Here is a 26,391-nt window from a genome sequence, read left to right on the forward strand (position 1 = left end):
TTTAAAAAGGTAAATTCAAATAATTGTGCTTAAAATCTAAATGATTTATTCGTTTATGTAAAAAAAAAAAAGTTAAACTGCATTATCAAAGTTTTTTAATTGTCCACTTTATGCGTAAATAATGTTTGAGTATTTGCAAACAGACTTCACACACACACACACACACACACACACACACATATATATATATATATATATATATATATATATATATTAGATGTCTGCACAGTACGAGTCTCTGGCCAGCGTAATAAAGACAAGGTTAAAACAAGCTTTGCATTAGCGGCAATTACACATCAATAATAATAACTGCGGCAACTATTCTTCTCAAGAACTAAATCGGAAACAAAACAACATAACATAACCTGTTGGCTTATGTCAGTGATAACTCTGTGATCCATTAATAACCATGTGGCTTCCAGTACAGAATGCTTTATCTACAGTTATTGCGCAGATATAGCTTCTTACCAAAAAAGATAAAATAAGTAGCCTTTATTTAAAAATAAATACACAAATAAATACAGTATTCTGAGCGGTGTACCCCAGAAAACAGACTGAAAACTGGAAACATTTTGTTTTATTTTAATGACGTAGATTAACGAAGAAAAAGCATATGCACTCCAAAATGCGGAAGGTGCAAAGTACAAAATGAAATCACTATGGGGAAAACATACCTCACAATAAAACCGCCATGACTGGAACCCTTGCGTCTCCCTGAAGCAATACAAGTGCAACATTACATTAACAACAACAACTGCAGAATATGGCCATTAGATTCCACAAAGAACCCTGCAGCATGAAGCGCATTTACCGTATTCAAAACTGAGATGATGATGATGATGATTATTATTACGAAGGTTCATTGGGCGTCCTCCAATCCCACGACCAAGCCACTTTCTTCTGCAGCCAGGAACTTGAGAGCAGATGTCAGCGAGCTACCGGCCTCTGGAAAACAAAGGCCAGCCCTGCAGGTGTCTGCCTGAGCTCACTCAGCACCGGCCAGTAGGGGCCGCTGTAGCGTGATGAGGAGAAACTGTCCTCGACGACCGGCAAATTCACAGAGCCAGGATGCGAACCTGCATCCCGCGTCTCACATACTTATACAATTGTAATATTGAATCTTATCATCTCACATACATATACAATTGTAATATTGAAGCTTATCATCTCACATGCAGATACGATTGTAATATTGAGCTTATCAGCCTGCATTTCATTCTGCTGGCATCGCTCACAGCACTATAGGTCTGCCTGGGTTGGGATTACTGAGAGCCTGCTATATATTGGGATTTTATGGCAGGTCTGCTTCCACATGACTTTTAAATACATTATCAGACATGTATAAAACTGTGAGATACAGTTCTGAAAAAAGTGCCAGCACCATCAAACCATCTTCATTGGGGGATAATTAATGAAGTTTTTCAGATTTCATGACTCAGTGCTGCTTAAAAAATATGTATTATCTGCTGATCCTGTTGGGTGCTGTGAAGACTGGGTCATCTGAACTCTTATAAGAAAAGCAATGGAAATCAATTTTGAGATGAATGAAAAAGAGATATTCTTGTTGATAGTCACTTTATTTTCAGCACAAACTCACTCATCTTATTTGCACATGACAGCTAGACAATAACAGTTCAGTCAATATTGGCATTTAGCACTGACATTACATGGCATTGTGACAATACTGAGGCAAGGACATTTGTAGTTTTCTTTCCACACAATAAAAACATGTATTTTTATGAATCACAGTAAATATATAGGCCTATTGTTAATATATGTTACTCTTGGAGAGGATAACACCTACAAATCATATCGCTATTCAATAAAATGACCATATTATTGATAAATGCAGTTCTACATGATCTCTGATAAAAGCATTTCTACATGATTAAAATGATAATATACTATACTGCACACTATGCATTATTCTGGCGTGATTACCTTGACTTTGAACTGAGACAGGTGTTAAGTGTATAGACGACCATGCTGAGACAGCTTTTTATTTAAGTCGTTGCACTATTAATTGTACAGTTTACAATAATTCAGAGTGATTTGCTGTGCTAGTCTCAAATGGTCAGTTAATGCACCTCATGAAAGTAATACAGTAGATGCCGGTTATTAGCAACCCTGCTAAAGACACCTTTCAGTTATTAACAACATTTTCACGGGAAACAGTCCCATCCCACAGACTTTAATGTTAATGGATTTCGGATATTAGCAACTGTCTGCCGCTTAATGACAACTTTTAGCTTTATAATTTCTATGGCTACGGCACGCACACGAATACATTGCGTGCACGCATCGCAGCATCTATTTCTGTATCAGTTTTCATAACACTGCTGTACATTGATTGAGTGTGATTGTCGTCTGTTATCATGGCTTCAAAACGTGCAGACCTTTCTATAGCCGATGAAGTTCGGATTCTGAAGGCACTACGTGAACCCGGTGCTGAACAAGTACGGGTAGCAGAAAAGTTTGCCATCTCAAAATCTGTTGTATACCGCATTTTCAAATTGGCTACAAATGTAAGTCCTGTATACCAAGAGTGTTTACTGTTTTTAAGGATATTGATAGTACGTTGTTGTACAATACAGTACTGTGTATACTTTTTGGTTTTACACATCTGTGTAGTATTAGTAAACAGTTGTTTGTTCTGATATTTGGTGTTTTTCGTGTTTATTTTTTATCACAGTAATGAACCAAGACGTGTATTTCAGTGTGCTGTTTCTAAAACTATAGTATACATCATTTTTCCATATACACACACTTGAAAATGTGGCTTTTCTCTTAATAACAACGTTCGGTTTATAACAACCTTTTGCTGGGAACCGAGAGGTTGCTAGTAAGCGGCATCTACTGCAGTTTAGTTCTAGAACATTATTTAGAAGTGTCCGATGCTTTGCCTGCATGCTTGATGTTCTCAAGCGACTCTTAGAAGACAGCGATTGCAAGTTTCAAAGAACTCCATTTCCCAGTAGCCTTTTGCAAGCAACAAGCAATCACTGTGTAACCAGGAAATTGCTGTGCATAATTGTATATTTTCTTTCTAGCTATAAAGTAACAAGCTTGGTTCTCCTTTAAAAAGACCAGAGTAAACATTTAAAGGCATGCTCACCGTTGCTAAAAAAGAAGAAAATATCAAACTTGTCCCCACGAACTGTGAATCGCTCTGCCATCCAGATTTGCTGGATTCAGCTTTTTGTCCATGCGAATTAAGAAGATTCACCAGAGTACCACAAACATCGCAAATGTATTTTGTGGGGCATTATATTTTATGTGGGGACATGCTAATGTATACTACAGTTTAGAACATGTTATCCTTAGGTGTAACAGACAGTAAACAAAAATATTTTTATGGCACATTATCAGCCAACTTTGATGTATTCTCCAGTTTAATGGCATGACATGTCAGGTGTAACAACTTATTTGGTCCCTGTTGTTTAATGTAAAAGATGTGCTTATAAAACCAGGGGATTACTGAAGTCAGCTAGAACCTCTTTACTTGTGAACCTGCTGGCCAGTTCACTTTAACCTGATGCAGCATGGGTAAAAAGTGTGTCTCAGGCGTGATCTACTTTTGTAGCTTGAGAGCAAGGGAGACAAGTACACAGTGATGCATGTGTTTCGAGGAGAGTGTGAATTAAGACACAGCCAGGTACTAAATAGTAGAATTAAAACAGGAGTAAACATGACCTAGTTTGGGGGTTACTGGAATGTAAATGAAATAAAGATAACGTATTCACGACATTCCAATACAATACAACACAATCAGGGCACACGCTGTGGTAAAATCAGATTAAATTAAATAGATGTAAGTGGAGGTCCTTCTTGAATGCAGCCATGCCAAGAGCGGTGACTGTAGCAATGAGAACCGTGGAGACGCCCATCACTGTGAGGAACGCTGGGACAGAGGGCAGGTGCTCCTCCAGGAAACTCGCTGTGATTGGCTGAGACGGAACTTCCTGTGCAACAAAACAAACCGGGTTACAAGGTAATGATTCCCTCGATGGTAAGAGCACCTTACTGTGGCACGTAATATGACTGTTTTATGAAAGTCACTGTTTAGAAGTCAGCAGCCACCTACAGTGTGTAGTAATGCTTATTTTGTGTGGTCTTGGCAGGGCCAGGGTAAAGACCAATCTCTGTAATGGAAATTGATGTGTTCTTTCCTTCCAATTGAGTGTGAGAACCAGACTTGTACCACTATGTGTGTTTGAATGGGAATGACTGTGTTAGTCAGTTCAGGGGAGGGACCTATACAGAGAGGATAACCGCTGCTGGTCTCTCATTGCTCTGCTACAAAGAGCTAGCTTGCCTGCCTGCCTGCCTGCCTGCCTGCTTAAAAGGTGTCTTTTGTTCATCAGGTTATACCAAACACAATCTATGAGAGGCTACAGTGTTCAGACAGACAGGCATGATAGTGCATATTGTTTCGCATTTTTGATTGAGGACCCTATCTAGTGAGAAACAGTATTGCAGTATTAGCTAGTAGACACTGCCTTCTAGTGGCCGTTTTTTGTACAGTTCCGGCACACTGAACGGAAGTAATTCAATTGTTCTTCTGCCAGTGTACATGAAAGAGGAAGAGAGCAGAGGAGTTTGCCATTACTTACTGTTGCTCTATTGGAAGATGATTGTACTTCATATCTGAGAAATTCCTGAATCCAGACGGGTTGCCTCTTAGCATTATGTCTAGACCTCTTTCATAAGTTCTTTACATGCAAATATGAAGAAGTGTACAATTTGAACTGTAACCTAATGGGTATCCATTTAAAAAGCAATTCTGTATATCTGGATTACTCATCCCTAAGATGAGTTTCCCAGTATTTCTGTTTTGTTGATTACACACTATTTTATTTTAGCAATATACAGTAAGATACACTGAGGTATCTTATCATTAGGAGACACTATAAAATAATGAGGGCTATGGTCATGGACAGGCTTGATAAAATGGTAAGGAAGTAAGAGGTTGATTTTATCAATTTGCACCCTGCCAGGATAAACCACAGCTGGATTTCTTGAGAGGATTTTACAGCACCAGGGAATCCACATGGATTGCATCTACCAGCTACCTGAAGGGTTAATCCAAATGGATTGCATCTACCACCTAGCTGAAGGGTTAGTCCCAGGGATATCCAAAAATAGGTGGTTCATGCAATCCAGGGTGAATCCCCGGTGCTGCAAGATTCTATTCAGAAATCCAGCTCTGGTTTATCCCGGCTGAGTAAGGTGGGCCTAATAGACAAACCCTTATGAACTGATGAGATCCGTCTGAACACTGAGTTTAGAAACATGAGTTTGGGACAAGGGTGTGAAAAAAACTCCAAACAGATATGTTATAATTCCTGGACTGGACTGTGCAAGCGCTAATTAAAAGTATCTGCTGTAGCATTGATAAATGAAGTCAAAATCCTATATAAAACCTAGAAAGGAAGAAACTCAGAATACCTTGGATTCAGGATCCTCAGTCCAGATTTCAGCTTTTGAGATTTTTCCCATAGAATGTAGCACCTGAGAAACAGATATATTGAAATTTAGGGATATAAATATTAGGGTGGATGTGGAATCACTTTTAAGAAGCTGTTTGCTGTAATTGATTTTCACTGCAGTTGTCATTGTGGAAATGCTGATCTGAATCCCAGGGCTCTACAATGGCAATGCCTCTGGACTGTGTTTCTGCTCTTGAAATGGTTGCAGGTTTTTGTGACAGCATGGTCAGCACGTCTAGACACATGTGTCGAATCCCAATGGTATATATATTTTTTTTATTGTATAAAAAATGCGATATCAGTAACAGAATATAAAGATACAGATTAAGATGGGATATCTACAAAAGGGGCCAAGTTATATACAATGAAGGATCAGCACTGTATATATAGTGTAAAAAACTTGCTCCTCTCCCATTATTGTTGCAGTAGGAACTAGCAACGACATGAATAAAAAGCGAGGGCAAGTTTAGCAGCTGTTTGAAAGTTACTTCTGTAAGCAGCCACAGGATGGTATGGAGTGTGTGTCTCGTTACCTCTCTGGCAGCCCTCTCCCCTGCCTGCACCGCCCCATCCATGTATCCACTCCACCTCGTCGCTGTCTCCGTGCCGGCAAAGTATAGTCTGCCAAACGGCTCTCGAAGAACTCTGAGGGGAAAGCAAGAATACAGACACAACAAGTCTCATTAACCTTGAGAATATACAGAAAGAGAGCAACCGATACAATGAAAAGTAGCCGCTTTTTAGAATATGAGTAACCAACTTCAAAGGTCATTTTAGTTCCCTGGCCTTTTTATGTTTCTGAGTTGCTCACATATTAATAATATTACATTGTTGATCTCTGTATGAGAGGACTTGATAGAAGCAGTACCATAGCAACGTAGCTGATTTAAAAGTCCTTGTTGGTTTGTTTGCTGAAAGTTAATCAAATACAACCAGAAAATAAATCTTTGGAGTAATGTCTGCCTGATTAAAATATATATATATATTTAACTCGATTCTATCCAGATTTAGACTTCCAAAAATAAAACCCAATTATATAAAACACCCTGCAGTTAAAATCTCACAGATTGTGATGCTCCTTGGCAGAGATGCTGGGAGGTGTTCGCTGAGCACAACGGGGGGTCCCGTCTGCTTGCAAGGCTTTCCTGGGGATAGGAGCCCAGCAGATCCTTTACTGCCAGCCGAGCAAGCTGCTTAACAGAGAGCAAGAGAACGAGTGCAACGATTGTGTATTGTGCACCCGACTACCAGTAATCTGAACAAACCTGGAGCATCGCACCCAACTGATCTGAGCAAACCTGGAGCCTCGCACCCAACTGATCTGAGCAAACCTGGAGCGTCACATCAAACTGATCTGAGCAAACCTGGAGCATCACACCCAACTGATCTGAGCAAACCTGAAGCCTCGCACCCGACTACCAGTGATCTGAGCAAACCTGGGGCATCACACCCATTTGATCTGAGCAAACCTGGAGCATCACACCCAACTGATCTGAGCAAACCTGGAGCCTCGCACCCAACTGATCTGAGCAAACCTGGAGCGTCACACCCAACTGATCTGAGCAAACCTGGTGCATCACACCCAACTGATCTGAGCAAACCTGGGGCCTCGCAACCAACTGATCTGAGCAAACCTACATCATCACACTCAACTGATCGAGCAAACCTGGGGCCTCGCACCCAACTGATCTGAGCAAACCAAGATCATCACACTCAACTGATCTGAGCAAACCTGGAGCATCACACCCAGCTGATCTGAGCAAACCTGGGGCCTCGCACCCAACTGATCTGAGCAAACCAAGATCATCACACTCAACTGATCTGAGCAAACCTGGAGCATCACACCCAACTGATCTGAGCAAACCTGAAGCCTCGCACCCGACTACCAGTGATCTGAGCAAACCTGGGGCCTCGCACCCAACTGATCTGAGCAAACCAAGATCATCACACTCAACTGATCTGAGCAAACCTGGAGCATCACACCCATCTGATCTGAGCAAACCTGGAGCATCACACCCCACTGATCTGAGCAAACCTGGAGCGTCGCACCCAGCTGATCTGAGCAAACCTGGAGCATCACACCCATCTGATCTGAGCAAACCTGGAGCGTCGCATCCAACTGATCTGAGCAAACCTGCAGCCTCGCACACAACTGATCTGAGCAAACCTGGAGCATCACACCCAACTGATCTAAGCAAACCTGGAGCATCACACCCCACTGATCTGAGCAAACCTGGAGCCTCCCACCCAACTGATCTGAGCAAACCTGGAGCATCGCAACCAACTGATCTGAGCAAACCTGGAGCGTCACACCCAACTGATCTGAGCAAACCTGGAGCATTGCACCCGACTACCAGTGATCTGAGCAAACCTGGAGCCTCGCACCCAACTGATCTGAGCAAACCTGGAGCATTGCACCCCACTGATCTGAGCAAACCTGGAGCCTTGCACCCAACTGATCTGAGCAAACCTGGAGCATTGCACCCCACTAATCTGAGCAAACCTGAAGCATTGCACCCGACTACCAGTGCTGCTCTGCACATACATTAGAACAGCAGCATATATACTACACCTGATAGTGCTGTCATCACACTCAACTGATCTGAGCAAACCTGGGGCCTCGCACCCAACTGATCTGAGCAAACCAAGATCATCACACTCAACTGATCTGAGCAAACCTGGAGCATCACACCCAACTGATCTGAGCAAACCTGAAGCCTCGCACCCGACTACCAGTGATCTGAGCAAACCTGGAGCATCACACCCAATTGATCTGAGCAAACCTGGAGCATCACACCCATCTGATCTGAGCAAACCTGGAGCATCACACCCCACTGATCTGAGCAAACCTGGAGCGTCGCACCCAACTGATCTGAGCAAACCTGGAGCATCGCAACCAACTGATCTGCGCAAACCTGCAGCGTCGCACCCAACTGATCTGAGCAAACCTGAAGCCTCGTACCCGACTACCAGTGATCTGAGCAAACCTGGAGCCTCCCACCCAACTGATCTGAGCAAACCTGGAGCATCGCACCCAACTGATCTGAGCAAACCTGGAGCGTCGCACCCAACTGATCTGAGCAAACCTGAAGCATTGCACCCGACTACCAGTGCTGCTCTGCACATACATTAGAACAGCAGCATATATACTACACCTGATAGTGCTGTCATACAGCCATATGTAATGTCAGTTTGCATCAGATTTGCACCCACTCCTGGGTAAAGTGGCCAGTAAGCCCAGTCACGGGTTACCACTATGACCTCTCATGGAGTGTATATCAGCGTGTATCGTACAGCACCAGAGACCATATTCTAGACGCAGTCAAAGGGATACTTCAATCCGACACATTTTCTGAATATTTAGAGTATCTTCAAATGACATTTTCCTTTATATGTTTATTTTCTTACTTTGTATGATGTTTTCAATCATTCTGGGTGGCTCTTTATTGAAATTACTCAAAAGTCTCTGTTAAGAGTTCAGAAGTTTCAGCTCTGGTTGCCTTGTCTGTCATAGACTTGTGTAATGGAGGCTAGATCAGCCACAGTGTCTTTATAGAAGTAAGCATCAGCACCATCTAGTGGACAGTAGTGTATTGCCAGAAAAATCATAAACCCTGTAATGTGGTAAAAGCACCTTAACACAGACAAAAAACATGAAAACCCAGTATTGGAATAACAGTAAAAAACAAACATCAGAAAACAGGAGGTGTCAGTAAAAAAACATCAACAAAGACATTTGATGGGATTTACCTATTTAATATCCTTTTACTGTACATGTGTATTGTATAATTATCTGTTGGTGTTTCTGCTTTCTGATAATTATTAACCACGCTTACAAACAAATGTCCTTTTTTAAATAAAATGTCCATTTGATGTGTGCAGTGGTAATCTCTGATCCTTTTTCAGAAATTACAGAAGCAGGCAATGAGGTGGAAATCAGGACATTGGTTTGTAATGATTAGAAAAATCATAAAAATGTAATCAAAAAAATGACTTGCATTGCCTAACATAACATCAGAAGAGTGCTTTTGTTTTTTGGTGTAAAGTAGTGACTGCTATTGGCTTCATTTGGTGGTAAAGGTTTGTTGTGGTCCAAGCACAGTATACATGAGATCTAGGAACCAACCTGCTGAACTGACAGAAGGTTCCTGGGGGGAAGTAGGCACTGTAGCACCCCCCTGAGTACTGCTCTTCACACCAGTCCTTCTCTTCATAGTGAACAGGCTGTGGGTACATGTACAATGAAATAAGCAGAGCACTGCATGCAAACAACACCGCTTCTGTGAAGTGTGCAGTATTACATTGCTGTTAAACACATTATTATTTCATATTTCCTGATACTTATTTCGTATTCTAGTGTATGAGTATCATTCTGTCCTGTTGTTTCTGGTTAGATCAGTATATTCCATGCTTATTTAGGTTACTGCTGTCATTTCTGCTACTCCATCATTATATATCATAACATGAAAATGTGAAACAAAAACTGTAGAACATCACTGTTTGAGTGATGAGTTATATACTTACATGAAGTGCTTCTTTAGTGCCAAGAACTTGTGCATAAATCTGACAGATTCTTTCTTTTCTGTTAAAACATATTTAATAAATGATACACTGTATATATACCAGACTGTTTAAGAGTGTTAAAACTCTTAAAGGTTAAACAGTGTGTTGAAGAATGAGAATAAACTAACAAACCAAATGAATGGGTTTCATAAATTGCAAATTCTATCTAAAAAGAGGCTTGGAAAACCCTTTCATGGACAGCGACCTCATATGGAGACAGATAGTCTTTATATGACTGACACAAATGCCTGATGACCTCATGAGGATGTCATTTTTTCCTCATATAAAAGCAATGGAAATAAACTGAAAAACAATTATATGGAAAATATATTTATTACGTGTCCAAAACTCCCTTTTTCCAGCTGTTTTCAATATTCCATGCAGGAAAGCATTAATAAAACAGTCCTTGTTATTTTCAGGCTGTTAAATATGTAGATATGTTTTGGGTTTTGTTAAAGGTCATTTGGAAAACAAAGCGGTCACACTTTACATTAAGTCTCTCTAATTACTGTGTATTTACATAGTAGTTAGTAAATACATGTGTACTTACACATAATTACAATGTTATTATGCATAGTTACAATGTACTTAATGTGTACATGTTTTTTACATGATGTAATCCTAATCCTAACCCTAACTCTAACCCTAACCCTAGCTCTAACCCTAACCCTTTTCTGATACAATTGTGTACTTACATATATCGTTCAAAAATATTTACACATTAGGGACATTGTAACTATACATAATAACATTGTAATTGTGTATAATTACACATGTATTTATCATGTAACTACTATGTAAATACACCGTAATTAGACAAAGAAAAGCTAAAGTAAAGCCCATGTAACATCAATGTGCATACCTCTCATCTTTGCTTAGGTGGATGAGATGCCTTGCCTTTCTGGCCAAAATAAATCTGAAAAAGAAGACACAGTACAAGTCTTGCAACTCAGTCTCACTTGCCTTGACAAGCCCCATCATTGTGCCTTCCCCAGCTTGCATAGAGTGAAGCCTCATCCTCTATGCATCCACACAGACACTCATTTCATATTGGAAATAAGCAGACTGACAACATTCCCAGAATGCTCTCAACACTTAGCAGACACTGATCTGTATACTGCAGTGGATGATCAAACTACCTGATATTGTGCAAACCTCAGGTTTTTGTGGCTTTATTATAGTAATGTTTGTAAGTGGCTCTATAAATAAACACACAGCAGGTTTAAAAGACATTAGAGGTAAGAGCAGCAGTGTCTAGATCTGCCTCTGTTTAGATCATTAAAACAGAGCCCACATGCAGGACAGACAAGTATACTGTTTATCAACACATCATGAATCAAATGCATCCGTACCACCATATTGTTATGTTTGGGAGCAGAGACATCTCTATATGGGAGAGTCCTGTTTTTATATTTACCCCATGATACAAGGACAAGATCCATCGGGTTTGGTGTCATCCAGTGTCATTGAAATCGGTGATTCCTCATCTTCAATCATCATTGTTCCACAGTACCCTGCACACAGACCGTTCAAAAGGCATTACACCCACAGTGTGTGTGATGGGCCATTTGTTAATGAGTCGTTTGCTATGCAAGTTGAATCCCTGACAGGTATTCTGTAATGAAAAGCTGCATCTCCCTTCTTCAAGATGTTCTAGAAACGCACAGGGTACATACAGCACATGGCAGTGGTCTTTTATTTTTGATTATTATCTTTTAAGGTGCTTTGGTTATGATTTCAGGAGCCGCTCTTCAGTTCTTGCTGCCTGCCATAGACATATGTTGCATAGGCTAGATCAGCCAAAGTGTTTTTAAATTAATAAGCAACAGCACCCTCTTGTGCACAGCCGCATATGCCAGCAAAACAAAAAGAAACTGCCGATCACAAGATGGCGACTCTTGATAAGAACTTTCAACACTAAGCTCTTACCACAAAAAAAACACATCTACTTATTGCAGATGCAAAAAAAAAAACTTAATGAAAACACCAACAATACAAGAATATAATTAACCAGGAAAAAAGTGAATAATGCAATACAGTATTAGACTCCCTTTAAAACTGTGAATACAGCAGGCTCCTGCTCATCAGAACCCTGTAGTCCGAACTGATCTGTAATCCGACCCACACTATAATAATGAAACACAGACTGATAGAAACCAAACTGCAATGTCTGGTTTGTATCAGGCATGTGTGAAGCATTAACAGCTGTGACAGGGACTGGTCCCAACTGGTTTGGATAAGTGAGAGTCTCCTGGATTATTGTATTATTAGTGAGTCTCCTGTGTTATTGTACTATTAGTGAGAGTCTCCTGGATTATTGTACTATTAGTGAGTCTCCTGTGTTATTGTACTGTTAGTGAGAGTCTCCTGCACCCATGGTCCTGCTATGGATTTACCATCATTTGCCCTGGCTTGTCATGATTTTGAATATGCTTTACATACCTCTCTGGGCTTTACCATGCTTTACTATGGGAAACTCTTATATGGTAGTATAGGCTGCATGGCATCACAGTGTGTGGCTACTATACTGTTAGCAGTATGAACATGAGACCCGTTACCCTTGTCCCTCCAGAAGGCCTGCTTGTAATACATCATGCATTTGATGATGGACCCCATTGGGACTCGCTGGATCAGCTGGTTCCGCACAGGGGGCAGCGGAGGGTCGTAGTGGATATTCATGCTCAAGCCTGGAGGGATGGCACTAATGACATAGGCACCCTGGAGAGAAACAGCAAGCAGGTCAGAGACAGCCATCCCCCACCACGGCTGGGATACATCAATAACATGAATAATAAGCAGAACTACATGACCGGCCTCCACTGTGTGCACATGGAAACAAGTTCATCATACAGACAGAGGGACAGTAGCCTTAACATACAACTGGACAAACGGTTCTGTAGATGCGTGCAAAACCTCAGTACGCCAGCCTCCGCTCTGAATCCTGACAGGCATTTCCATGTGGGATAATAAGAGATATACTACATAAAACACATTGATTTATCAGTAATCCCAAAAACTGGATTTGCTATTTCAGTATGATGGCCTTGGTAATGTATTCAGTCCAGGATCAGGCAGCTGGACTCTTCACAGCTCCTGTAGGATGTGTGAGGATCGTGAAAGCGCTCTATTGTGTTTTACACAGGTTTGATTTCTGTGGATTTTTCTTCCAAATGATGTCAGGGAGAGTCATAAAAATAGAAACCACGACTGAAATTAGGCTCTGTGTTACTGGAGGTTTGTGCTTTTTTAGGCTGTGAATAGATCACAAGGCCCTGCTACCTGTAATGTCACTAGCAGTGCCTGTCACATGACCAGATGTGTTCTCTATGCTGCACAGTGCACATGATTGCGCAGCCTGCAGACAAACAAATTATACTTTTCAATACTTTTGACACATTTCCTTAATCAAATCTAAGGTTTTAGAAAACACATTTTTAATTATGCTTCAAATGTCAATATTTCTCTGTACACAGGACAAGATGTAGAGGAATCAGTGACTGTTGACACAACGTCAGGTAAAAGACTTATAAAATACAGTCTCAAGCAAGTACTGCACTGGAAGAACTGAAAAATTAAAGGATTATACACATTAATAAACATGCATTTATGTTTTTGTTTATTTATTTATGTATTTATTTAAGCATGTATGTGTGCATTTATTTACAGAACTGGAATAATAACTCATCTTCAGCTGGGTCCCAAGGCAAGACAAACACAGCAATTTATATTAAATAATAAAATCCTAAAAACCCAGACAAAAAAAAATACATAGCTTCATTAGCTGACATACGGTATGTAATATAAGGAGTTAAAGTGTGTTAATACTGCCATCTACTGGCAGAGATACATTCATACAGCTTAGCTCTTAGATGCTGTAATTGTTGTGATTTTAAATAAAGTTGGAGAGTTTTTGAAACACCAATAAAGAGTCGTGATTGTGTTTACCTGACAATATTGTGCCTTCAATGATTCTTTATGGGATTATGGATTGTATAACTGTCTGTAACATACAAACACGCCTCCAAGGAAACAAACCAGACCATGAGATAGGAGGTGATCCTGATCTACACACACAGAACCCTCAAGAGTTTGATGCCAAAGAATGGCTATTTCAGGGGTCTGCACACAATCATCTCTGTGAAGTAGCATCTGCAGTCGCTGGGAGACTTTAAGGTTAAGATTAAGTAAAAGGTTTGAGGTAAAATTGTGATTTAAAGTTATGATTACGTGTAGACATGCGTGTGTGGCCTAACTTCTTAATAAGGTAGCACATGCGTATGCAGTTCCCAACAGCTCAGTAAATCACATGTAAAAAAAAAAGACTAAGGAATGCCCCCTTAAAGTTTCAACAAACCTGGACGAGCGATTCTCAAGACATGTCTAAAACATGTGTGACTGGTAATGTGTGGTTAGAGTGGACCTGGAAACACAAGCCATACAAACTGTAGTGTATAAGCCCCTCCCTTGCACCTACCTCATATTTGTCTCCATGTAGAGTTTCCACATAGACAGCTGCTTCAGTCTGAGTCAGTCTAACTGCAGGCTGGTTCAGCCTCACCCCATCCCCGAGCTGCCCTGCCATTCGATCACTGATCTGCCCCGATCCACCAACAAATTTTCTCTCCTGAGGGAACAGAGCCACGACAAGAACGCTTTCATTAAGCAAGTCTGAGGAGCCACAGTGACCGCCATGGCAAATCCATTCTTAAAGGGCTACTGTGAATCACTCACATCTTCCTAATATGTCATGTGTTAGCTGTGAGTTACCCTATATGTGTGTTCTGTATGATTGTCTATGCTTAGATCAGTATTTGCCATAGCTATTAGGGTGTGCTTCTGAACTGTTCCAGCAAAACGGCTTAGGAAAAGACTCCTCAAGGCTGACAGTGGGGAAGCATAAAAGCGTTGCACAGGATTGAGTGCGCAATACTTCACAGGATCATGCACAACACACGCATGATGTTATATGGTTATACAGGATGGTGAAGGTCTGTGTATGAGGGGATATCAGAACGAGTAGGACTGGACCGAGGCTGAAACACCAGGAGTGTTGATATAACCTATACGCAGATCCTCACAGTCCTTTAATTTCGTCACATACTGTTTTATTGTTAATATACCAGCTCCATTTGTTTTCTATTCCTGACTGACCTTTGTTTAGTCCATTGTGATTTTCACTGACAGAAGGGAAAAGACTGATTGAAGAGAATACACATAGTTAAGTGGCTGAGGCCCATTGTGATGTCACCGTTTTGAATGGCCTTTGCAGTGAAGGGAATCCAGACCTGCCTCAAATGAACCTCTAGTGAGAATGAAGCACAGTACAAACTCAATATGCAGACCATGAGTTGGGTTTCTCTGTGATGTGTAGTGGCATATAGCAGGCAAAACAAACTCTCTGATTGGCTGAAAGATCTTCAGCCATCTATAATAAACAATATACTAGGAAAATAAAGATGCAATGAATTATCCGTTTAAAGATCATAAACAGAGTACAGTTTTCTGAGGTGTGATGTAGTGCTTCCTGTGGCTTGTTTAAATAAAACCCCTCTCAATCACTGAGAGTTCACAGGGACTTTTATTTAAACAGAAGCAAGTGCTATTAATAAAACATTGAGATGAGAAAGGAGATTCTCAGAGGACAGTGAGATTAATGCAGTAGCAATGCCCTAGACTTGTGAATTAAAACACTTGCAACAACATGTACTTTAGTGAGAGTGTTGTTAAAATGTTGGAAAAATCTAATAGATTTTTTTTTTTTAATCTGGCAAACAATTAAAAAAAGAAATCATTTTTATAGATTCAGTAAAAAAAAAAAACAACAACAGTAAATCTACACAGCAGAGGCAGAATGAATGTGATAGAGTGCATGTTAGTCCTCACTGTCGTAAGCTAATATTACATTGCATTGGACTGGCGTGCAGTAATGCAGTCCAGACAGCTTTGTACCTGCCCTCCATTAGAAGTTGAAAAGATCCTCTTCGTTCCTCCACACTGCTTCACGTACCACAGAAACCAGAGTGCTGACACCTCGTGTGGTTCAGAGGTTACATTCACATTGACAAACAGTGTGGCAAACTCCTTGGCTGCCCTGCAATTATGAAAGAACAGACATTTCTCCACTCTCTGTGTGTATTCCATGTGAAGTGCATTGCAGTCTTATCCATTTATCAGCACGCTCCTGCTTGTGAGTACAGCCAGAACTATTAAACACTCAATAATGCTAAGTTACTCATAAAAACCTAATGCAATTCAGTGACAAATGTTTCGACTGGGAGTGTTTTTCAATGTCTTCTAATTAAAAACATCTGAAAACGTTGAAAAAGGCTTCAGTCAAAACATTTGTCATTTAATGTATTAGTATTACTAAATATGCTTATGAATAAAGCACTAGAAGCACGAGGAGAACAACAAAGATGCAAAAACTAGAAAAAAAAAACGATATACATTTTCATTTGTAAACAAGTTTAAGTACAGGACTTTAGTATTGTTTTAACCCTTTAAGCACTCGTGTGTACCACCTCTTAAGTGACAGCAGAGTGTTTTATATGAACTCCAGGAGATCATGAGACCCCTTGGATTCTAAACCAGTCACAAACAAGAACACCTGTGTATGATATACCATGACAGTGAACAACCTATAAAAACATGACATCTGCCTAGCAACACACTCCCCTTGGATTCTAAACCAGTCACAAACAAGAACACCTGTGTATGATATACCATGACAGTGAACAACCTATAAAAACATGACATCTGCCTAGCAACACACTCCCCTTGGATTCTAAACCAGTCACAAACAAGAACACTTGTGTATGATATACCATGACAGTGAACAACCAATAAAACATGACATCTGCCTAGCAACACACCCACCTTGGATTCTAAACCAGTCACAAACAAGAACACCTGTGTATGATATACCATGACAGTGAACAACCAATAAAACATAACATCTGCCTAGCAACACACTCCACCGGAGCAAAAATAAAAGCAAAATTGCAGGCAATAGCATATTGTTATGATTGCCATCTGTTAGCCTTTAATTAAACAGATAAGATACAAGACTAATGAAAACTGTCTTTGCCTAGCTCTGCATGCACCTTCATGACCCAGCTATTCTTAACATATTTATTTTATGTAGAGTTATAAACATGGGACTCAGAATGCATTTATCCGAAGCTACAAAGGCAGCAGATGGTGTGACAAGCAATGTCAACAAAGCTATCTTTGGATATTAATAAACAATATATGACCTCTACTCCAGAACTCTAGTTACACTATCTGGAAATAGTTGTCAGGCTATAGGCAGTATTGTATATACAATAGATTATTGGGTACAATATGCTGGCAACCTGCAGGGATTCTTAATGATTGTGCCCCTTCATACAGAACTATTTCAATGCCACTGTAGGGCCACTGTCCGCTAGCATTACCAGTGAAGATCATTTGAGAAGGGTTGCCATTGTAAAGTCAGGAAGACAATCACGATGGCTATTGTTAGCTTCAGATTCTATCTATACACTCCAGTGGCTGCCTGACCTTGTCCAGCACAGCTGGTCAATGAGCTCCTTCATGGTCATGTTGTCCCACTGCACGGCATGCCTAGCACTCCAGGGGGCGTCACAAGGGATCTGAACAAGAGGAAACACAAAAGAGCTTTCTGCATGAGTTGGAGCTTACTTTAGAGTGAGCCCTCAGACCTGCTGCTGCTCGTGATGGAAACACACTTACAGCAGGGAGATGCAGCTTCTCTATATTACAGCGTACATAATAATAGCAGGAGAATGGCTACTTCTTTGGCAGAGTCAAATCGGCAAGGTAGAAATGAAATATTGTCTGGTGCTCTGTTTGTGTACATCCAGTTGTGTAACAATGTGTTGCACTATATTTAAAAATGCTGGTATAAAATCATGTATTAGTGTTCTAAAATGTCATTTCTGTGTCATGGATTGCAAATGCTTCTGCAATTCCATGCATCTGAAACCGCACACTTCACCAGTACTCTCCGTTTCAATTCAAACAGCTGCATATTGACTTTGTTAGTTCGCTACTAGCATACACAATCTAGACACACACACACACATACTGTGTTGCTGCTACTGCTTTGGAAGTGAAGTGAGTGATTAGTCACTGACTCACTTTTCTAGTTGTCTAGTTGACTGTCTGGTGCTACGTGATTGTGGCAATGTGCCCCACCCCTGTATGCATTTGTGTGTTATATGTTGTATGTTACGTGTGTTAATGTTGGTGTATTGTAGTTGGTACACGGGATATAATGTGGGTAATGAGCACGAGTATTTAAAATGTATAATTGTATTTAGGCACGGGATCACTTCACGTGCATTTAAAGTATTTAATATGTGAGCACGAGGTTGCACATAATTAATTCACGTGCTGGGATTCAAGTGAATAATTAATTAGCAATTGAATCCCAGCACAACGGTATATATAGATGCACGTTTTACTCACTCGGGGTTGGGTGTTCGGTGAGTAGTGAACGGGAGAGAGAGGAGGAGAAATATAAAAGATTAACAATTGCTATCGCGTGCTGAAAGGACCAGCACGATACTTGTTTGTTTATTTTTACTCACCGTGTTTGTGTGTCTGTCCGTCCACCGTTTGTTAAGTGTTAATCCGTTTTGTTTGTCTATTTATTTTGGCCTCAAGTGCCGTGTTTTCTGTTTAAAACCTTTTGTTTGTTTATTAAAAGCACTGAGCTCAGCCATTGCGTCTCAGTTTCAAGCCCAGTACCGTCTGTCTGTGTGTTTCTTTCTGGTCTGAAGTCCTCCCTGCAGCTAGCCTGTCACAGTGATCCATTCCATTGTCATGACAAGTGAATCCGTCATATCAGAATGATTGGTAACACCACAAACAGGTAAGAAGAGAATAATAACACTTGTAGATACTGTCGGACTGAACTCATGGACTGACCTCCTCCCCCATGTCATCCAGCGTCCTCCACAGACTGTTGTAATCCATGTAGACAATGGGGTTCCACATGGGCGGGAAGGCCCCCCTGAAAGGGTACGTCTTGCCCTGAGAGGAGACAGAGCAGCAGGTCACTCACTGACCAGCCAGACACACAACAGGGTTAGCATTACAAATTCATTAGAGGGGTTACATCCAGCTTTCAATGTACACTATTTCCATGCACGTGTTTCAAATATCTCAAAACCGGTTTAAAGGGCTTATCCTTCTCCTGTTACTTTAGCAGGTCTTACACTCTGGATACAACACACTTCAAAAGAAGTACACTTGCTTACCCTGTAACCTTTAACCCACCCCCTTCCCCCCTGTTATTATTTTAGTAGGTTTTATACTCTGGTTACAACATAGTTCTGACCCCCCTTTGATTTAAAGTGATTGTAGCTAACAGAATAGTTCCATAGATGGTACCTTGTGCACTGTCTACATAGGTCTAGATTGTGCAGTTTTGAAAGAAACACATGGTACAGCAATCATATATTTCCCTTTCCAAGCTGGGTCTATTCAAGTGATCTAAACAGTAGTGGATCTAAAAACAGCTTCACTTAAGAATTAAAATTAGGGGGCTTTGTAAAAACAAAGTAACAGAATAATCATTTCCAGTACTTGGACCTGCCTTAATACAGCCATAGGCAGCACAAACAAACGTCTGTAGGTTTATAGCCACATAAATTCTAATATTTGCCTCTGTCGCAGTTTATCTTGACCTTTACATCTGAGCAGATTTTACATTTTGAAGTCCTTGTCCGTGTACAGAGAAGCACAACTAAATGGAGGTGACAGGCTGGCTTCAGGGTTCTTTCTTTGGTTTCCATGGAAACAGAAGCGAAGGGAGAAGATACAAAATCGTGATAACATGGGCAGCAACCAATTATCATGGTATTTATAAAAACAAGCACGGAACTGGAGAACAAAAAACAAAAAATACAACAAAAATACATTTAGATTCAATTACAGTATCTCGCTAGTTACAGGCAGAGGAGCAATGGCTGGAGCAACAATGTATATAAGGTTTGTATAAAGGGGTGCTGTCGTTGGTATCCATGTTTGGTGGTCTCTAGCCCACTCTTCTCAGTTTCCTTGACCCCGATGGATTGGCACAGGTTTTGGGTTCCACTGTCCTTTGGTTTTACCTCTGTTTTCTCTAATATACAGCACCACCTCTCCTCCTCTTCTGACTTGTCTGTCCCTCCTAAACACCCTAAACCCACAAATTGAGTATTCCTCTCTGTCACTTGGGGTATAGTAAGCCAAGGTTTTGTAATCCCAATGATATCCTAGTTTTGGGCACATGAAGTCTGAACTCTTAGTAAATGCTGTACTCTCTCACCTTCACGTGATGGATGAGCTGCTCCTTCTCATTGACGAGGTAGGTCTGCACCCCCAGTTCCTTGGCAAGCCGCAGGATTCCATTCTGGGTGGGCCCAACATAGGCACCCCCAAGATCCACATACTGGAACTGAGGACCCTGTCGCAGAACAGACACCACAGTTCTATTCCTTTCACAGCTCCTATTTAACTTGAAACAGAACAGACCAAAAACACTGGCACTGCAGATAGAGAGAAACCACCATTAGACTGGATACAGGAAATTGAAGGAAACTGGGAGTTTAGAGCAGAATTTAGTTAGAAGCAAAGTGGCCCTGACACCTCATCCTAACACTCAATACAAGCAGAATGGAGATCTCAAATGACAGGCATCACTCAGAGCATCAAGCTGTCCAAACGTGGACTGAGGGGAAATGGGCAAGAGAAACAAAATCCCCAGGAAGTGTGGCTGTGGAGGAGGAGGCTTCTAAACAGTGACATCCTCTTGCACTGGAGTCAGTCTGCTTCTCAATGCACTGCTCCTCCTCCACTGCGTTGAATATGTTGAGTGTGAGTGAAGTCACTCCTAAGCTCTTACCTTCACAGTGAGGGTTCTTCCACCCACACGATCTCTGGCTTCAAGCACCACCACACTCACACCAGCCTCTTTCAGCAGCTTGGCAGCAGACAACCCTAAAAAACAGCAATGACAAAAAAACACAAGCCGTTAAAAAATAATAAACTGCAAACAAAATGACCAAAACAACCAACCTGAAAGAGTTATACCACGGTCAATTGAGGACAGAGAAAAATACAACAGGGAACAAGAAATCGTTGCATGAAAAACCTGCACAGACATTGAAACAAGTCTAAAAGTAAAGAGCAAGTAGCTTCTTGGTAGTTTTTTTTTTATATAAAGTTATGAACCATTCTGAGTGCATTTATTGTAATTTTCAAATAATATGTTTCGCTTTTTTAATTCTAAGTCAGTGTCAAGGTGCTTTCACCTGAGTTCAGGAGCTGCTCTTTAGTTTCAGCTGCCTCTCATCGATATGTGTAACACAGGCTAGATCAGCCGAGACTGTCTTGATAGGAGTAAGAGCCAGCGCCATCTAGTGATCTAACACTGGATTAAGTCTCCTTTTGTTTTTCTGTCAAATGTATAACAGGCAAGCTGAACTGAAGAGCAGCTCCTTAGCACATAATCAAAGCACAATAACACAGACTTCTATACAAACACAAATAAAACACTGAAATAATGCAAACAATATAAAAAGGTGACAGGACCAGAACACCACGGGCTTCTACAATAGAGACAAAGTATGTGGCATGCGAACATGAATATAGAAATAATTCATGCATGTTGGTCTTTTGTAATAATTGCCCTGCGGTTGGATTAGAAGGTATTATTGGTAAGTGCTGGACTTGTTTAATGATGCCAGGTTGCATAGTAGATTATATTACTGTGTACAGTCTCCCACACACACCACTGATGTCTAAACACACATGTGTACACGCACCTCATCCTATCACTCAATAGAATGGAGATCTGTTATTCAGGAAATTGTTTTTCAGTCAGAGAACAATAAAAGCAGCTTGGTGACTCAACAAGAATATCAAAGAGAGGCTCCAAAACAGGTGGGCCCTGTGTTTCTATGGTAACGTGACATTTCCAGACAGCGGCTCCTATACGTTCTGCTGTATTTGAAATAACAAGACAGAATCCCAGTTTACTTTCATTTGCATTCTGCCTGCAGTTTTTGTGCTGCCGATTGATGCATGGCAATAAAACCATTCGGACAATTCCAGTTTTTATTTTTTTAAACCAATTGTGAAAGGCCTTTACGACAGCATTGAAAAAAAAAATTAATATATGCTGGAACCACAGGCCACTAACAGATCAAACCAGTTACTGTAGTTTATCACAAAGTGAAAACACAGGCCACTTGAGTGACAGGTCAGTGGCGACAAAAGGAAGTTGCTTAGTCCAGACTGGAGGCTTTTTCTTTTAGTTTAAACATCCAAGCCCTGGAGCCTGAAGCGTAATGTAGTCTTTTCTGTCAGCATAATCCCATTTAATTCTCCCTGTCCTGCCGTAATGCAAAGAGCCCCATGCAGACGTGATCGCTGAATTGTAATGCTAGAATCCATCATCATCGGATGTTCTCTCAGTTTAAATGGCTTCCTTACACTCTCCAAGCTGGTATTACACTCTGAAAAAAAACTACAGCTATGGATGGGCAACCAGCTACGCACCTCCAATCAGATGTGGCTTTCTATCAGACACAGTTTGTACAGTCAACACAAGGTACTCCCCTCTGTGTCCGGGAAACTACCCACCAACTGCCATGAAGCCCTGTCATTGATTCCCTTGTAACTGACCAGGAGACCTAGGCAGGGGTTCATTTGTGCCGGACTGCACTGGATTCCAGACCCCTGGAACTGAATCATAAGATCATAACTGTGAAGTGATGAGATATGTGCAAGTACTTCATGAGTCTCTTTCATAAACCTAGAAAAACATGTTTGAAGTTGTTGTCATTCTGTCATTGTAAAAAGAGATAACAAACTTTTCTCTGTTTGCAATGTAACATATAAGGTACTTCAGTTTCAGTTACAGATTATACATTTCTTGCTTGAGGAGGAAAAATATAAATAGAATAATGTATGGGCCAGAATATATTATGACACAATAATATGCCTCGACTTGGTTTTGGGTATTACCAGCCCACACCAATGAGAGACATATATTACTTTGTGATAATAATATTTTCTGATGTTATTTCATATAGTCTGTGTTTCTTAAAGCTTACACGTGAATAACATTTAAAACAAACCACATCCATGATCACTCTTGCTACAAAGCAAGCACAATAAAATGGAGAAGAAATAATACATGAAAAATAAAGACATTGTTCAAAGTCTTCCTGGTTTTTCTTTGTTTGACTAGATGAAATTGGAAAGGTGTTTGTCCTTTTTCAGGTATCTGGTGAAGTTCTCTTGTTTCTCCAACTCAATGCAAATACAACTTTGTGAGGTTTATAATATCAGCAAGTGGTTTTTTTTCTTGTATTTTCATTTTCTTGCTCTTTTAAAAGGACTTCTTAAATTCCTCAGATATTGGTCTGAACCTCATTGTTGAGTTCCCATCATTGTTTGGTTGAATGTCCGTGTCTTTATAATGAATTTGTTATTTCTTCTCCATTGTGCTCGTTGTAGCGAGAGTGACAGTGGTGGCAGTTTGTTTTTAAATGAAGCTGCTGCCCAGGAAGCATCATGACATATAGGAACATGTATATTATAGGATGAGATTTTTTGCACGTTCCTACATATGTACATAAAGATGACAAGGATATGTTTTTTTCAATATAGCTTTCTGTTTCCATGGCAATGTAGAATATATACACATAAATGTTTATTTAGAGAAGTTAACAATTAAACCTACCCACAAATTCTATAGCAATTCTTTCTGTCCTACTTTAACCAGCTTACACGTTCCACCCCTGCTTGACCTCACCTTTTCTCCTCTGACAGGTATCCTGACCAGAGCTGGTTTTAGGGGCTAGCAAACAACTGCCTGGGGCCCCAGGCCGGGGGGGGGGCCCACAAGGTCATATCTACAGAGTGAAATAACGCAAGAATCCATACTAGCACCGCATATGTCACCTTAAAGTGGCACAGTCTTGTTGATGAAAGTTTAATTTTACGCCAGTCGTTAATATCAAATGGTATTGTTCCCTTTTAACAGGTACCTAACAATAATTAGGCCTGCTGATCTTTCAGTTTGCATTCTGAATGTTTAAAGTACTTTGTTTATTTATTTTGTGAAAGTCTTTTGCCAACCAGAGTAGAAGTGGAAGTCATCCAATGAGGGGCCCACTCCTTTACCTCTGCCCCGTGTGTTTATTATAGTATGTGTTTTTTCTTTATTGTGTTTCTTGGGTCTCTGTTCTCATCTCTCTTTCTCTCTCTGCATTACTGTTTAGTTCATCTTATACTTTTCTTTATAATACATATCTTACGGTTAATGTATTTGGCTCTATATGTAATGTTGCTCTCAGTCAATCCTAATCAATCAATTACTAACCCACTGATAATAACCCAGCACTTCTATGTATAGAAGGGTATTCTTTCCTTCTGCATCTCCGCTCATGCATGACAAGAGCCTGATTTTCAGTTCTTTCCTGATTTGATTGACGCTTGGAGACCCAGCATCGCTGATGTCACTGGTTGCACTGTGGCACTGAGACTCCACCACTGCTGGATGTGATAAACTGGCATGTCTGCAGAGTCTATAGCAGTGGTGTTTAACCCTGATTCTGAAGTATCCTAAACACTTGGCTTCATTATGTTTTATTTGTAATTGTATTGCATCCTAGGAATTCCTACAGCTAGAGTCTGTCTGTAAGTGCTGTCTTATGTGCACTGGAAAGCAATGCACTTTTAAAACAAATATTTTGTTCCTGCTGTTGTTGGGGACCAGGGTTGAAAACCACTGGTCAAAAAAAGAATGAATTATTATTTATTTCTTAGCAGATGCCCTTATCCAGGGCGACTTACAATTGTTACAAGATATCACATTATTTTTTACATACAATTACCCCTTTACACAGGTGGGTTTTTACTGGAGCAATCTAGGTAAAGTACCTTGCTCAAGGGTACAGCAGCAGTGTCCCCCCACCTGGGATTGAACCCACGACCCTGCGGTCAAGAGTCCAGAGCCCTAACCACTACTCCACACTGCTGGCCTGAATAATATAATACAATAATAATACTCTTTATTTTCACATGAAAGGATACATGGAAGCAATCTGGATTTGCATTCAAAACCAAGGAAACAAGATTGTGCCCTTCAATGAAAAAAGGCAAAAAGTGGCAGTTTTGCACATTAACACTGAAGCCTGTCTTACCACTACTCTTTATTAAAAGGAAGCCTGTGGATATTGCCTGTCAACTACAATAAAAGGTGGAGGGATTGGGGTAGTAAGCCGGTAACATTCACTTCTAAGAATGCTGCATATTTTGTACTCTAGCCTTTTTGTGTTTTTCTTTGGACCAATATGTACAGTGCTCTTTGCATGTGTGTGTGTGTGTGTGTGTGTTAGGGGAGGGGTGTATCAATGGACAGCGTATTGATGAGATTAGCCCCCCGTGGATTGAACACTTGTGATACTTTGTTTACATGTAAACAAATAGAGATATGTATATTTTATATTGTGATGCAAGACCAAACCACAACATAGCTCATTGTAGTTCACCTAGTGACGCTCGGATTAAGTGTGTTTTACAGTTGGTATGAATACATCTCTCCCTGGCTCATTTATTAGTCAAAATAGTCCATTGTTAAATGGTTGTTTGATATTATTATACTTGATACAATTCTGCAAGCTTCTTAAAGCTTATGTTATATTCAATTAAAACTTGTTAGTAATTAAAATTGCCAACATAGTTGCCAACAAAACTATTATTATTTGATAACAATGCAAGTTCATATTATTGATGACATAGTACACATACAAAATGTGCTAAAATAAAACCTCCAGGCATTTAGCCTGTATTTTATTGATTGCATTCTAATGTTCCCTGGCTTTATGATTAGTTTTAAACACACAGATTATAGCACTATTAAAACATATCCAACAATCACTGCTAATAAACTAGTTCTTGCCATGGATAAAACACACTACTCCAAAAAACAACACAGGCATCTACTGTATGACAGCAGAACTAAGTGAAACATGCATTGCCTGGAGTTAAATCTAACTGGTGTGTAACTACACTGACAAAGTAGGTGGAAATAAAGTAACTCACCTGACAAACCCCCTCCAATGATAATGACGTCTTTTTTGTCAACTGGTGTTTTCTGCCGTTGATCCATGTCTGCAAATTGAATTATCTTTGTGAAGCAGAAACAGGCTTCTGCTTATGGGATGTCTTGGTCTGTGGACTGTCTCTAGCAGCAACTGTGCCAGCTCTACAGTGTGCTGGTTATCAGCAAGGAGGGTCTAATCTCATCAGCAACAGCACCATGACAACAAGGTGG

At 40.4% G+C, this 26,391-nt stretch overlaps 1 protein-coding gene across 1 annotated transcript; it reads right to left on the reverse strand.

Annotated features, from left to right (window-relative positions):
* Nucleotides 1–1,558: 1,558 nt before the first annotated feature.
* Nucleotides 1,559–26,391, reverse strand: LOC117430315 (amine oxidase [flavin-containing] B-like). The gene is made up of 15 exons (XM_059001435.1): nt 26,160–26,391; nt 20,947–21,041; nt 20,371–20,508; nt 18,987–19,091; nt 17,595–17,686; nt 16,002–16,143; nt 14,527–14,676; nt 12,611–12,770; nt 11,470–11,566; nt 10,915–10,968; nt 10,014–10,071; nt 9,616–9,713; nt 6,023–6,134; nt 5,449–5,511; nt 1,559–3,962 (listed from the first exon to the last, which is right to left on the reverse strand). Exons 1-15 carry the CDS (start codon nt 26,224–26,226, stop codon nt 3,792–3,794), a joined length of 1,602 nt encoding a protein of 533 aa, XP_058857418.1. The 5' UTR covers nt 26,227–26,391; the 3' UTR covers nt 1,559–3,791.

This window comes from Acipenser ruthenus, chromosome 26 (assembly GCF_902713425.1).
Source record: "Acipenser ruthenus chromosome 26, fAciRut3.2 maternal haplotype, whole genome shotgun sequence".
NCBI lineage: Eukaryota > Metazoa > Chordata > Actinopteri > Acipenseriformes > Acipenseridae > Acipenser > Acipenser ruthenus.